The 15777-nt window shown below is 40.2% G+C and overlaps 1 protein-coding gene across 3 annotated transcripts; it reads left to right on the forward strand.

Annotated features, from left to right (window-relative positions):
• Positions 1-538: 538 nt before the first annotated feature.
• LOC146517320 (uncharacterized) lies at positions 539-15686 on the forward strand. 3 transcript variants are annotated; one of them, XM_085162263.1, is made up of 12 exons: positions 539-1271; positions 4815-4977; positions 5079-5506; positions 8800-9001; positions 9290-9342; positions 9629-9779; positions 9867-9950; positions 10052-10126; positions 10239-10325; positions 10407-10484; positions 13060-13302; positions 13725-15686. In XM_085162263.1, the coding sequence occupies exons 1-12, from the start codon at positions 1263-1265 to the stop codon at positions 14507-14509; spliced, it is 2358 nt and encodes a 785-aa protein (XP_085018389.1). In that variant the 5' UTR covers positions 539-1262; the 3' UTR covers positions 14510-15686. The 3 variants fall into 3 exon arrangements, with proteins under 3 accessions (XP_085018389.1, XP_085018390.1, XP_085018388.1); XM_085162264.1 differs by having other exon boundaries at positions 9293-9342; positions 9864-9950; XM_085162262.1 differs by having other exon boundaries at positions 541-1271; positions 9864-9950.
• The last annotated feature ends 91 nt before the right edge of the window (positions 15687-15777 follow it).

Consider the following 15777-nt stretch of genomic DNA (forward strand, 5'->3'; position numbering starts at 1 on the left):
ACAAAAGATGGTAGTTTGAGGGGCATAAACGTGTTTTTTCACCAACATGCCCAAAGTCTGCTATCAGATTACAAATGAAATGCTAATGTTTTCAATGTTCTCTGATGAAGAAGATATGGATGTATAGGATTTCTCAAATCTTTGCGTTCTGTTTTTATTTACATTTGACCCAGCATCCCAGCCTTTTGGGAATTGGGGGTCATAAAATATTATTGTCAAGTAGCAAAGCTTTTGGAAACACTCGGAAATATTGTTCGTCAGTGAACCAGGGAAAGGATTTTACCTCACATATTTCAACAGGCTACATTTCAGTCTGCAAGTGTGCAGCAGGAAATAATAGTAATAAATTATCAGGAAAGTAGTAAATATGCATATTTACATATAGCTATTTCACTTTCAGTGTGACTGCTTATGGTAATGGACAGGTAGATGAGATCAGGCAGGAGTTTCCATAGACTGTGATGTTTGCAGACAACATTGTGATCTATAGTGAGTAGGGAGCAGAAGTGAAAGAGTGAAAAGGAAGGTTTTTAAGATGGTAATGAGACCTGCTATGATATATGGTTTGGAGACATTGACAAAAAAGCAGTAGGTGAAGCTGGTGGTGGCAGAGTTGAAGGTGCACGAATTGTTACTGGGAGTGATGAGGATAGGCAGGATTAGACATCAGAGGGACAGCTCAGGCTGAGCGGTTTGGGGGAAAAGTTAGAGACGCAAGGATGGCAAGGTTTGGACATGCGCACAGGAGGGATAGTGGATGCTGAAGATGGAGCTGCAGTCAGGAGGAATAAAAAGAAGGATGTAGTGAAGGGTTGGTGTATATCAGATGTGACAGAGGAGGATGCTGGGGATAGGGTGAGATGGAGGCAGATGATCCGCTGTGGCGACCCCTAAAGGAAGCAGCCGGAAGAAGAATGAGAATGGGAAAGATGTCTGAAAAAGTGGAGGGCAGAAAATGGATATTTAATTTTGTCATCTGTCTGTAGAGATGCACACCTTGTAATCACGGGGAGGCAGTAATTCAGCAGCAGCAATTTCAGCGTCGAAGAAGAAGAGGAGGAGGCGGAGTAGAAGAAGAACCGCTGTTTAAAAAAAAAAAAAAAAGGAAAAAAGTGGTGGCGCAACACAGTTTAGCTAGCACAGAGTGCACGGTTAGTTCATGACAGCTGCTCCGATCCGGAATAACGCTTGTACTTAACCCCGTGTGTAGCTCGCCCTGTTTCTCCTATGACATCCTTCACAGTCGGCTCCGACCTCGCACTATGTTTGAGGTAACGTGACAGCGCAGCTGCTTTCAGGCTGTTACTGTGCAGCTGGCTGCAGTTTGCTGTAGCTGGTGTAGTTAACCAGTTAGGTAAATGCACGTCGTAAACAGGTTATCCTCATAGGTCAGGGACACCGTATTAGTTGAGAGTGCACCGGTGTGGACTTGATGTTAACCTTCTTACGTTCATGCACAGAACCAATTATGTCATTATAGCTTTAAAGCTAGCTTGTTAGCAAACGGTAATTGTTATTAAAAAAGGCAGAGCTGCATTCATTAAGATAGTATAATGACTTATACACTGCGACTGACTGGTGGAGGCATATATTCAGCGTCCAAGTGAAATAGTCAAGAATATTTTCCTGCAGTGGATAACGCAAGCAAACGAGACAAAACAAGTTTATTTTGAAAGGCTGTCCAGGTTGCTGACTCTTGGAGCCCAAGAAAGGTCTACACAGAACTTGCTGCTAAACTATTAAACTAAATCTAAGAAGAAAGCGTTTTTCTTTTCCCGGACACTAATATATAACTATCAGAATAAATCCAGGTTAATTTTTGGCCACGTTTCAGACTGTGTTAGAAAATATTCTGCAGCACTTAAAACAGAAGTTTAACATTATCCTGCAGGAATGCTTTATGGTAGGAAAGGTTATAATTTTACCAGGGTGGAATAATATAGACCACATTACATTTATGTGAGTTGGTCCGGGTTGTCGGGAATTATGTGTGTGCAGTCCACTTGTTAGCCTCATCAGCCTAAATGAATTGAGAAGGAAGGGGGAAAAGGTAATATTTGGAGCATACAGTATTTAAGTTGGGTTACGTTGAACTGTAACAGCAGATTCTTGAAGTCGTTCATACGTCCAGTTAAACGGGTCAGTTAAACGTTTTAGGCTGGGATACAAATCAGTTCAAGTTAATGCTCGAGTTTATTTGGTCATTTTAATGCATATTTAATACGTTTCTTGACATTTTGTTGGTTGGTATGGTTGTTAAAGACATAAACGTTAAATTAGTAAGGTAACTAGTTAAGTGGGATTCACTGATGGTTGTTTCGTTGATGATGGTTGGTTGATTTTAGGCCAGTTTTAACATGTTTCATAATATATCTGCTAAATGTACTCTAACATTGTCATATCGAGGCTGTGTACTCATCCTCTGTGTTCAAAAAACAAAAAGTGAACTTTTAGAGTTTATGTTTGAGGTGATTTCCTTTTCGTGATGTGTGCGGTTACAGCCTGTGGCTCAGGTGTATTATTTCTTTATATTATATAAGTAATTATATTAATTATAATGAAATTATATAATGCTTACATTACACAGTATGAGTACCAGTATATCAGTATTGCACTTAACGAGTATACAAGTTAAAGAAGAGACATATTTCAGTTATGTTGTTACTGTTGATGTTGCATAATTTGTCCACCAGGGGGCACTCTGAAACGTCCATGTTGGTAACGTGTTTGGAACGGCAGCCAGCTGATCCAAGCAGATCGAGTTATCCACGACTTGTTATAACAATAAAACAAGATGGTTATGTTAGTAAGGACTCATAAATAACAAACCACAACATATAATCTCAGTGTTTCATCTGTCTGACAGAAAAAGCAGCTTTTATATCAGATTTTTAAAAGCACCAAAAATCGGCTTCTGTATTGGTCTTAAAAAATCAGTCGGGCTCTAGAAAATATTATATCAGATGTTTATTCAATTCAATACAAAATTTATTTGTATAGCACATTTAAAAACAACAGAGTTGACCAAAGTGTATCACAATCGGTTAAAAACAAGAGAAAACAATAGAGAAACAAATACAGATAAATTAGAAACAAATACAGATAAATAAGAAGACAGTGAATTAACAATAAAAACATAAAACAGGCCTGATGGTACTCATACTGAACTCGAATTAAAAGCCAAACGAAAAAAGTGAGTTTTAAGATGCGTTTTAAATGACTGAATAGACCAGGGGTGTCAAACTCAAATACACAGTGGGCCAAAATTCAAACCTGGAACAAAGTCGCGGGCTAACATTAATATTTATTGAAAAAAAAAATCTTCCTCTAGATATAAGAATCAATCTTTTCTTATGGACTCAAATAAGTTTTGCTGAAAAACTGAATATGGAACAAGCAAAGCTTAATACTAAACAATATATATATATTTGCTGTATAATACCAGTAGGCCAGCTCTAATAGTAATTTGGTATGGCTTCGCGGGCCAAGTGTAATTAGGCTGCGGGCCAAATTTGGCCCGCGGGCCAGAGTTTGACACCTATGGAATAGACTCTGAAGTACGAATCTCCTCTGGCAGATTATTCCAGAGTCTGGGTGCTGCTACTGCGAAGGCCTGATCTCCTCTATGCTTCAATCGAGACCTTGGTTGTGCTAAGAGCAACTGGCTAGATGATCTCAGTGCTCTTTTGGGGTCATACATGTTGAGGAGTTTGTTTAAATAACTAGGCGCCATATTATTTAAAACTTTAAAAGTAAGTAAAAGAATCTTAAAATCAATACGATATTTTACAGGGAACCAGTGTAAATTTGCTAAAACTGGCGTATGGCGTATTAAATTAGATGCATCCATGTTGTAAGAGTGATAAGAGTTTTTTTTTTTATTCTTGCCGTCATTAATCTAAGTAGTTTTACTTGTTTAACCTGAACTCTCGAGTCTAGGATGTAACGCCATATTATGTAATCACTTGACAAAATGCAATATCACTTACATTACAGTCATCTTCAAATGCTTCTGGGTATCTATTTGGGCAGATATTTTGAAGCATTACCTAAATTAAATTAACCTCATTTCAGTGGTCAGTTAGCCATAAAAGCAGATATAAGGTCAACTATGAAATTTGATAAAAGCTGCTCAAAATGTTCGCTGACTTTTTAATCTAGGTTTGTTTGAGTGTCATCGCTCTCTCTTCTAATGTTTGTATTGTAGAGCCTGTTACAAAATGGGGCAGCACAGCAAGAAGGTCCTGAGTTCAATTCCACCATCAGGCCGGGGTCTTTCTGTGTGGAGTTTGCATGTTCTCCCCGTGTTTGCGTGGGTTCCCTCCGGGTACTCCGGCTTCCTCCCACCGTCCAAAGACATGCGGCTTGTGGGGATAGGTTAATTGATTAATCCAAATTGCCTATAGAATGTGAATGTGAGTGCGAATGGTTGTCTGTCTCTGTGTGTTGGCCCTGCGACAGACTGGCGACCTGTCCAGGTTGTACCCTGCTTCTCGCCCTATGACAGCTGGGATAGGCTCCAGCGCCCCCCACGACCCTGAAAAGGATAAGCGGATGGATGGATATTACAAAATGTACAAGTTGCACTTTATTGATGAAAGTATAAAGTTGTTATCTGTTTTATAATTGACCAAAATGGATGTTTAACTGCTGTATTATGTCAAGTAAAAGTATTCAAAATGATTAAGTTATTGTAATATAAAAATAAACAGTAGCTTCTGATGGCTTTATATAGCAGCTCTTTTTTCTTGTGTGAAACTTGAGCTGTTGTAGAGTAGATGACCTGTTTTTCCTTCTGTTTGATATCTTAATAGGATCCTGAACTTCAAGGTCCTTTATCACTGAGTCTGAATGAAAACGGCAGTGACCAGTCTTCCCCCAAAAAAGCACCGGCAAGCCCCGACTACACCTGTGAGATTCCAGAGATCCGAGTAATCATCAAAGAGGAAGAGGATGGCTGGAGTGTGAGTGAGAATAGTGAGTGGAGAATCTTGAATTATAGCTTCTCTTCACTACATGATACACACATCGTTGCTCTTGGTGATTTTTCACTTTTTATTTTTATATATTAAACGCAGATGAGAGCCTCAGCTCAGAGAGAAAAAAAGAGGGTGCTTCTGTAGACGCCTGCCTTCCCCACCAGAAAGCGAGTGGCGTGGAGAGCTCTGCTTCATATGGCGTGAAGAAACCCCAGAGAAGATGTGCAGCGGAGAAACGGTTTGAGAAGCCTTGCCCTGACACAGAGAGCCTGCAGAGACACAAGCTCGTGAGCTCCGATGAGAAACCGCAGATTTCCTACAAATGTGGGAAGGCATCAGGAAACGTGACTGTACATCAGTGCAATAACACAGGAGAGAAACCCCTCTCCTGTCCAGGACGGGACATGACCCCCAGTCACAAAAGGAACGTGAAATCCCATCAGCAGCGCTGGGACCGAGACCAGAGAGCATCTTTACACACAGAAGAAGAGCTACAGCAGACCGAAACGTCAGCACCTTGCCAAACTGTATGTTGTTTTAGATTTTGTAGATATTATGAAAAGATCAACACATGAAGTTTTCATTGTTTGTTTTTTTTAGTCATCTAGTTTAGTGAATTTTATTTATGTGTTATTCGTGAATGCATTTATAATGTCCCAGTCGGCCTCGTGCAGGAAGGTGTACACGTTTGTTCTTAAAGATCAGGTCTTAAAAGTCATGTGACCATTAAAACTCATCCCTCGTGTTCATGCTGCCCATTAAAAGATCACATTCTGTTGTTTTTGAATATGAGTACAGAATCGGTCCTTGTGCTGTGCGTCTCAAATCAGTTTAGATCTCACAGGTTTAGATCTGACAATCTGCTAGACACGATCACATGGTGACAGTCAGGAGTAAAAACTCCCTTTTAACTGGAAGAAATCCATATTTTGCTATTTTGACTGCAGTGGAGGGACGATGATAAGACGAGGACTTTGTAACATTGCTTACATTATAAACAGTTTAGGAAGGGATGTTTTTGTGTGGTGCATACTAAAGGAATGACATGTTGTTTTAAGACTGACTCAAAGAATGTAGCTTTTAATTTTCCCTTACCAAGAGTGGTCCAGCTCTGCTGTATTAAGTACAAAAAAATGTTACTAGAAGAAATCCTCAGTGTTTTCTTCAGTTTTAATTCTCTGGGAGATGGGGATGGGAGAAAACAGCAGTGATAAGTGTGGCTAGTTGTATAAATAAGACATGCATTTTGTTATATTTAAATTAGTGGTAATGCTGGAAAATCTGTGCGCTTATATTCTTCTTGCTATGTTTTGCACGTTTGGAAATTAACTCCCACCTCTTACATGCAGTATTGTCACTGCACTGTGTGTAAATACAGAGAACACTTGAACACTTTCTTTTTATTCCAAAACCCAGCTCACGCTGACGTAACACGCTCATAAATCTGGCCCTTTGGGTTCAAAATACTAATGATGACTTTCCACGAATATGCAGCTACTCTCTAAGAGGCTTCATTAATCTTGGCATTTTTGCAGTTGAATGTTTGATGGCTCCAATTTGAAATGTCACATGCGTTTGGGCAGAGGATGAGAATAGGAAGTTGTTTTTGTGTGAGGCCCTTTGTTTCAGTTGGTCCAGTGAGGTCCGGTGTTTTTGGACAGTGACACATTCTTTGCAGTTTTGCCTTTGGATTTGAAATCAAGGATTCAATATGTGATTGAAGTGCAGAGTTTTAGCTTTAATTCAAGAAGTTTAACAAAATTATGTCTTTAACATTAAGAAATGCAGGCTTAAAATCATTTGACAAACTAACATAATCCTAAATTTAATGGTTGTTTTTAATACTTGGATAACAATTCTTTGCAGTCATGACTGCCTGAAGTCTGGCAGCCACGGACATCATCAAATGCTGTGTTTCCTCCTTGAGATGCTCTGCTTGGTCTTTACTGCAGACACCTACGGGTGTTGGTTGTTTGTGGGTCTCTTTGTTTTCAATCTGGTCATTGAGGAATGTTTCATTTATTTGCATTGAGAAACATTTGGGTTGCTTTTGCAGTTTGCTTTGAGTATTAATGATTTACACCGTAAAGCACTGTCCAGTGTTACGGATTCAAATATTGGGGATGGATACAAGAGGAAAACCAAAAATAACCACACTGGTCCGGCCGGGTCAAGTCAAACGATGATTTAATGAACACACGCGTGGGAGATGGACACCATACAGCAGACAGCATCAGATCTCAAAATGGTGGAGCCTTGATCAAACTCTTATAGCCTCTAGTGGCCCCCACCTAATCATAAAAGCCTAAACATTCACATTCTTTCTCACACAGCGCCTAAGCTACGACCTTGGCTCGCTGTTTATCTGCTCCTAGTGAGATGGGGCAGTATGCTCTGTTCTCTTCTAATCAGACAAATAAGGTGATGACTTTCTGTGAACAATATTTCTTATAACTCAGCAGTATAATGCATCATAAAACAATATCATTCATTCACAATAAATCAGCAGTCTAATGTAATGCAAATCAGTTTACCAAATGTAATAGTTATCACCTTCTTCTAATTCAGGAGCATAATGCAAACTAAAACTACATAATAATTCACAATCTTTAATTAGGGGTCTAACATGGCATAAAATAATATTATAATCCGACACCAGTCAGTTTTGCAGCATGTGGGTGAATCTGAGCAGACAGTGTAGCCCTGCACACATCACAATTCATCCTGCCCCTTCTGTCAGCGGTCACATTATCAGTAATCACCTGCTTACATTGGTTAATGCCATAATATTGTCTCCATCATTATCATTGTTTGATAGATGATGTGGTATGCTTCAGATCATGAGATGTTTCTCTCTTCCATACTTTTCTCTTCCTATCATTCTGGTACAAGTTGAGCTAAGTTTCACTCAAAGCTTTTTTTTCTGAACTGTGGAGACTCATTTTGATGTTTTCTGGCTGATTTCGTTTTCCTGTTCTTGAGTGTAACCAGTGGTTTGCACCTTTCTGTAAACCCTCTGCACTGCATTCATGTAGGCAGAAGCTGTTTGCCTTAACCAAGGAAAGGATTCGTCTCATAATGATATGGTTTCCGAAAGAGACTCAGGTGCAGGCCAGGGTATTCCTTTAAGCGAAGAACAGTGCGTTTATTCACAGTGAACACAATCACCAAGTGGCTATATACAACGTGCAGGGGAAACGGGTCCGGGTCGCCAGGGTCCGTGGGAAACAGGGTTAGGGGAAAAGGTGCTCCACACTTTCTGTACAAAAGGCTCCTCCTCAGTCACTCCTCTCAGAATCCGGTTCCAAAAACGATCTAAACACAAAAGGTCGGGTCGGGGCATAGGGACCATGACACATAAGTGTATCTACCAGGAGGCCGAGGCGTAGCGCTGGCCACTGCCAGCATTTTTTTCCCCTTTTGGACTCAAATAAAAGGATAGCAAATACAAATTCAACAATGATAAACAACTCCAGATACTTCATCTGCCTAATTTGTCATAGAATAACAACATAATGGACCTTTTACTCTTAGATTCTGAAAATGGGAAACAATGTATAAAATTGGATGGCTATAATTTCTATATGGTTAATGCAATGCTTTGGTTTAAACCCCCTGAATTAAAGCTGCAGGTCTGTACTTCAGTCTTGATTGTTTCAGTTGAAATCCACCAGTAGTGGTGTAACGAGTAAACATGACAAAAACTGTTTCATTGTCCAGAACCTGCAGATAACTTTGTCATTCAGTAGCTTCTTCACTTCCTTTCGACAGATGTGCTCTGATGTCGTGAATTCCTTTTAGCTCTGTTTTCTGTTTTTAGAATTCTCCTAAACGTAAGCACCCGAAGTCACGCGAGCTCAAGATGGCATCTGAAAACTTAAACGACCAAACGCTACATTTGACTGTAAGACTGCATGCAGGGGAGGAGGAGGAGGAGGTGGGCGAGGAAGAAGAAGAGGAACAAGATGAAGAGTTTGGAGGATTAATCAACTCTGATGGAGAAGTGGTTGAATGGGATTCTGGTGAGTTATCAGCACCGCAGTTTTAATGAAAACCCACGACTTCTGCAAACAATACTCATTTATTTACACAAGGGTGCTTCCTTGATTCTGTTTCTCATGTGAATTTGTAAGCTTATTGGCTAAAGAATATCTTAAATAACAGAAGAAATGCATTTATAATCTTTCCCAGATACTCACAGCACTCATAGTTTGCATTTAGTTTATCACTACATTGACATTCCTTCTTTGTCTGGATTGCAGACTGTCAGTTTTTTCTTTAGCCTGAGGTAACTGTTTTGATTTTTACAGCAGGCAGCTCTGACCGAGGCTCTGATTGCTCAGCAGGTCCTCCACCTAGCAAGGTAATTCATTTTAACACAGTTTATCAGTTTAATGTCTAAGATTGGGTAATTACTGCATCTCAGTCACCACGGGAGTGCTTAGTCTTGTAGTGTCAACTGTTGGTGTCATAAATCAAATCAAAATTGCTCATTTGCATCTGCAGCACCACTCTTTGCCTCCTGCCCTACACAAACCTACTGCCACTGAATAGTTGGGATGTTGTACATACAGTAGTTTAAAAACTGACTGTCAGGGAAGATTTTACAGGTGGGCTCCTGATGTTTTTTAATGATTGTGATCATGCAGGAGTCTCTGCTGCGAGGCCAAAGCCAGAGAGACAGCAGCAGCCCGACGCTCATCATGGAGGTTGTTTCTGTGGGGGAAGATGAAGAAAGGGAGGACGCAGAGGAAAGAACTATAGGGGCAAAGATGAATGCTGCCTCCCCCTCATACTGTGGTAAACACAAGTGAAGGAAAACCAAAAAACTGTTAAATAATCATCACATTTGGTCCTGAGGTTATTTTGTTTTGCACTTGTTAGCAGAAAAAAGACCAAGAAGAACTAAAAAGGTTCCAGTAGTGTATGTGGAGAACTCAGACACAGAGCTAGATGTTCCTGCAAATGCTGGTGAGTGACATAAAGTAAAAAGGTAGCACTCGTAGCAGAAGAGATGGAAGGAGACCATCAGTGTAATAGATTTCTTTTCTACTTTGTTCTTCATCCGAAAGCAAAACGAAGAGGCAGAAGAAAGATTTCTCGAACTCCACTGTTGCCAGCTGAAGACTCAGAGACAGATGCAGGAGGTCAGTGAGTGATTCTTGTGTTTTCTACTGCAGCTTAACGTATGTTAACTACTCTGAAGTTACGTTATTATGACTTCATAAGTCATAATTAGTCTTTTTCTTTATCTTAAAGTATCACAGCGTACCCGAAGAAAGAGAAATTTGCATGCAGCGGCAGAACCGGAAGAATTAAACTCAAAAACTGCCCGCCATGCTGCCGGTAAGAAAAGAAAAAAATAAGCTTCAGATATTTGCTTATATGCTGTGATTCTTAAAATCTATGACTTAATTTTTTCAACAGCAAAGCGACCGTATAGACGAAGGAAAGATACCAAAACATCTGGTGAAGCAGAAGGAGAGAACATGGCTGTTTCACCAGGTAAGAAATAATAAAATGACCTAATCAGTGAATAACCAGCTCAGTGTTCAGCTGAGGTACTAAAATGGTGTTTTCTGAAAACCCAGAAAAGCTTTTCTGGCTCAATGCTCATTTAAAAAAAGACTGAGGAAAAGTGGAAAATTTAGTGGTCAGGCAAATTGAAATTTGAAGTTCTTTTGGAAAATATAGATGCCACGTCCTTTGGACTAAGGGAAAGGGACCGGGCAGCTTGTTATCAGCTCTCAGTTTTAAAGCCTGCTGTGATGCTATGTGGCTGCATTAGTACCTGTTGAATTGTCAGTTTGTGCATCTGGAAGGGCACCATCAGTGCTGAAAGGTATAAACAGGCTTTAGAGCAACATACGCTCCCATTCAGAAATCGTTTTGAGGGAAGGCCTTGCATATTTCACCAAGACGGTACTAAACTGTATACTGCATCTATTACAACACCATGGCTTCATTAGTAGAGACTAGATTGGGACAGTATTCCCAAAAGTCCAGTAATTGGTCCCACATGCTCCCAGACACTGTTAAAAGAAGAGAGAATGATACACAGTGGGAAAAACAGCCCTGTTTCCCACTGTATCATTTCAAGAAATATGTTTCTTGACATGATACATTTCCTTAGTTCGAGACATTTGATATGTTTTCTAGGGCTGTTCGATTTAACGATATATATCGGCTGACGATATAAAAACATCTATCGTTTCATTTTACGCTATCGTTTGTTTCGTGGTGTCAAAATAAACCGTTTACAGCAATATTTTTTCATGGTTTTGATGGTCACTGTAGTGGCTAAATTAATTTCCTAAAGTTCTCTCTTTCTCTTATATTTAATATAACCACACTACTGACAGACAAGTGCCTGTTTTTATGCGTTGTCGTTAGCAACAACGACGGTAAAACCATCGCGTGTCCACTTGTTTATTTTCCACATAAACCTTTCACAATAAAGCTCAAGATCCTGTTGAGATTTTTCAAAATAAACTGAATCACGTGAAAGAGGATGCAGAGTGTTTACAGATGAGAAGCAAAAAAGAGCCGCTAGGTGCTAAAAAATAAACCTTAGACTCAAACGTTAGAACAGGCTTTTCCCCGCAGCACGCCGTGTAATAAATACTCACAAAGAAAACGGCGGCCCTTACAACTTATGTCTAAAAATGTATCGTTTCATGCATCGGTTAAAACAGCGGTCCCCAACCTTTTTTGCGCCACGGACCGGTTTATGCCCGACAATATTTTCACGGACCGACCTTTAAGGTGTCGCGGATAAATACAACAAAATAAAACTAGTACCGGTACCGAAAAAAAGAAGGTTTATTCATAACAACATGTGAAAAGACCAAGGAAAACTGAGTTAACGATAAAAACGATAACAAAATAACGCTGAAAACCGATAAAAACCCTGAAAACCATATATTTCACACCTGAGCCTCAACTCTCGCGGCCTGGTACCAAACGACTCACGGACCGGTACCGGTCCGAGGCCCGGGGGTTGGGGACCGCTGAGTTAAAACACTCGACTCCAGGTACATGACGACCAGCTGGAAACACTTCACGCAAGTCGAGCTGCCCGAGATTCACAGAATTTACAGAAAATGTTCGATTTTTGTGATTTATATCGTTATCGGACGATAGATGTCTTATATCGGGATATGAGATTTTGGTCATATCGCACAGCCCTAATGTTTTCTATGTTCTGTTGAGAATATAATATGGACTTATGGGAATTGCAAATCATTGCATTCAGTTTTTATTTCCACACCAACTGTTTTGGAATTGGGTTTGTACAAGTACTATATATATTTCAATTGTGAACATACCCAAACCAGTCATACTTAGTGTTGTACTGTATCCTGTGTTATTGGTGTGCTTCCACCGAGAAAACACACAAAGTGTCTTTAGCTGTCATCCTTATGCTAAGCAGGTTAATGCTTACAAGACTTCCTCTGTAAACCTTAGAGATGGTTCTCTGGGAAAATCCCAGTCGATCAGGATCTTGTGAAATACTCAGTCTGGCACCAGCAACCATGCCACATTCAAAATCACTTAAATGACCTTTCTTCCCCATTCTGATACTTTGTTTAAGCTTCAGCAAGGCTTCTTGATGATGTCTACATGCTTAAATGCATTGAATTGTTGCCATGTGATTGGCTGATTAGATATTTGCATTAAGGAGCAGTTGAACAGATGTATCAAACAAAGCGTCTGGCAAGTGTATAGAGTATAAGCGCTTTTCTAATGATAATTTCAGTGTAAACAGTTTGGAAGCATTTAAAGACAGAATATTGTCTGAACATGTCTTCAACATGCAACAGAAACAGGCCTTTAGAGTCTCTACTCTTTCTTTATATGCTTAATGAGTGTAGGGGTAATGAGATCTGTATATAAATGTCTTCGGGCCAAAATGTTGCTGCTTCTGTTTTTCATTCCTGTAGGTGTCAGATATGTAGGATTGGTTTGACTTTGAACAGATCGTTTTGAAGAAGACTTCAGTTTGTGAGCTACACGTCATGTTTGAGCTTTAAAATAGAGGCCTAACCTTGTAATTTCCTCTTGTTTTCCATCTCCATAGGCAAGAAGCGCCCTGGCAGAAAGATGATCTGTGTACCAATTGAAATACCTCCTGAGCTCCTGAAGAAACCCAAAGAAAAAATTGAGTACCACTGCTCAGTGTGTGGCAAAGAATTCCCACATGCCTACAAACTAGAGCGGCATGAGCTGATCCACACAGGAGAGAAACCGTACTGCTGCTCCATCTGTGGCCGTGGTTTTAACCAGAAGGGAAATCTCAAAACGCACTACAAAGTCCACTTAGGTGAGAGCTGCTAACAATGCAAATATAATACTTGATAAGCCAGAAGCATTGCATTGCACTGTTGCAATGCAATGGTGGCATCTTTCACTACTTTTAACATTGGCACTGTGTTTTATTTGCTCCAAATGCATTTTATCTTGGAACTGAAAATGCATGATTTATAGTTTTTCAGAGCAGCATTTGCCATGTATACTGCTGATAGATTTGTCTTGGTCATTAACTAGGAAAATTGTAATGATTAGTATATAATAATTAACCAATTTAAGTTTTGATCTCCTACCTGTTAATCCTATGACCTGAGTTATTTGCACTTTTACCCCAATGTAAAATTGAGGTAAGCCTAAACGTCTATGAACTGCAAAGGTTGTTATACCTCAAAGCAAAAGAGTAAAACATGGTTTGAATCTTCCACTTCTCTGTAGGTCGTAAGGGTGCTGTGGATTTTGACGATGAGGTGAATCCCATAGCGTCAGAACTCTCTGAATATTTAAAATCCCTGCCTGGCGAGTCCAGGATTCGATCATCCCTCCGTTGCCTGGAATGTGGAAAAGACTGTGACAGTCATTCAGCTTTGCAAGCACACCACATCACTTCACACACTCAGACAGCCTCTGAATCGGGCCCCGTCAAGCCCGGTGCACCACCTCTTCTCTTCTGCCGACGCTGTGGCATTCAGTTTAGTGAAAAAGAAAAGCTGGAAGAACACATGAAGACCCACATCAAGGAGAAGCCCTACTCCTGTCCCGACTGTGGCAAGAGGTTCATTAATGAGAGCTACATTCAAATCCATCAGCGCATCCATACTGGGGAGAAACCGTTCCTCTGCTCTCAGTGCGGCAAAGGATTCCATACCGCCTCCTCCCTCAAGCTGCATGAAATGCAGCACTCCGGGGAGAGACCGTTTGCATGTTCCATTTGTGGGAAGACATTTCGGATTAACTCTTACCTAACAGCGCATTACCAGACCCACATTAAAGACAGGCCATTCATTTGTAGCATTTGTGGGAAAGGCTACTCCAGAGCAGAGGAATTAAAGGTGCACCACAGACTTCATACCGGAGAGAGACCCTACGAGTGCGGGGATTGTGGGAAGAGTTTCATTTATCGTCAGGGCCTTCGGCAGCATCAGCGCACACATGCTGGAAGACGCATCGGGCCAACCAGACAGCTTGGTAGACCAAAACAGCAGGCCAGGCTTGACATCTAACACTTAATCTATCGATGAATTTTTGTTGTTAACTGTGTTTTAAAGTATTGCAGTAAATTGTGTTTTTCTTCCTTCCATTCCTCACAGCTGCAGAAAAGATGATTACTGTGTCTAAAAAATGTACACCAGACTTCCTGTGGGTTGCCAAGAGTTTGACAGTTTGTTGTGTGGTTTTTCTTCTATCCATGTTTTCTATTCATGTTTTTATTTACCGCCACTTGTAGCTCATCTGTGTAAATTTGAGTGCCTTTGTAACCTGCATGCCAAATACTAATTAATGTTTTAAAAAAAAAGATCATGCACTATATCCTTGATATTTTAAAATCCATGTTGATGGAATACAGACATTTTTAAGAAACAGAGATTGTTTGTTTTCTGTATTTGATATGGCATCTTCATATCAGACTACAGGCTGAATTTGACAGATGGTTTCTCTCAAAAGCTCCACCAGCCAGGGTGCCGGTCTGGCTCAGTGGGTGAGCCTGGGATGAGTTAACAGAAGCTATGACTCATTAAACTTGGCAACATTTCCCAGTCTTCTATTGTCCAATTTTGGGAAGCCTCTTTGGACTGTAGTCTCAGTTTCTGCTCTTAGCTGGCAGGACTGGCACTCATTGTGGTCTTCTGCTTCTGTAGCCCTTGTGCGTCAAGGTTCAGGGATGCTCTTCTGCATACCTTGGTTGTAATTTGTGGTTATTTTAATTACTGTTGCCTTCCCACCAGCTTGAATCAGTATGACCATTCTCCTCTGAGCTTTGACATCAACACAATAGTTTCAGTCAGAGAACTGCTGGTCACTGAATGTTTTCTCTTTAGTTGACCATTCTTTGTAAACCCTAGAGATAGCTGTTTGGGAAATCTCAGTAGATGAATAGTTTTTACTGAGACTAGTATGTCTGGCCCCAACAATCTTACCAGGTTCAAAGTCACTTAAATCACCTTTCTTCCTCATGATGTGTACATGCTTAAATGCAAGTTGTGGCGACATGATTGGCTAATTGCGTTTTATGATTATTACTTTTACAGTGCAATCACCACACAGTTATACTTTTGGTGTCTTATTGTCAGCAACAGGAATGCAATAAATATTCTGAGAACGCACACACACTTATCCACATAAATAAAACACAGACTCAGCTTAACACAGACTCATTTCATACCAGCTAAAAAAAAATTTTCCCAGCCTCACCATCTCTGATTTGGCTTAAAACATTCCAGGATAATGATGCACTTCTTATTAATAGAAAAACTGCCCAATTTTAGCTCTC

The sequence above is a fragment of the Neolamprologus multifasciatus genome, chromosome 6 (assembly GCF_963576455.1).
Source record: "Neolamprologus multifasciatus chromosome 6, fNeoMul1.2, whole genome shotgun sequence".
Classification (NCBI taxonomy): Eukaryota; Metazoa; Chordata; class Actinopteri; order Cichliformes; family Cichlidae; genus Neolamprologus; species Neolamprologus multifasciatus.

Excerpts from the sequence above, each read along its gene's own strand:
- LOC146517320 (XM_085162262.1), top strand. Across the intron at positions 10,485-13,059 it reads GAACATGGCTGTTTCACCAG|GCAAGAAGCGCCCTGGCAGA; the intron begins GTAAGAAATAAT and ends CCATCTCCATAG. Across the intron at positions 13,303-13,724 it reads GCACTACAAAGTCCACTTAG|GTCGTAAGGGTGCTGTGGAT; the intron begins GTGAGAGCTGCT and ends ACTTCTCTGTAG.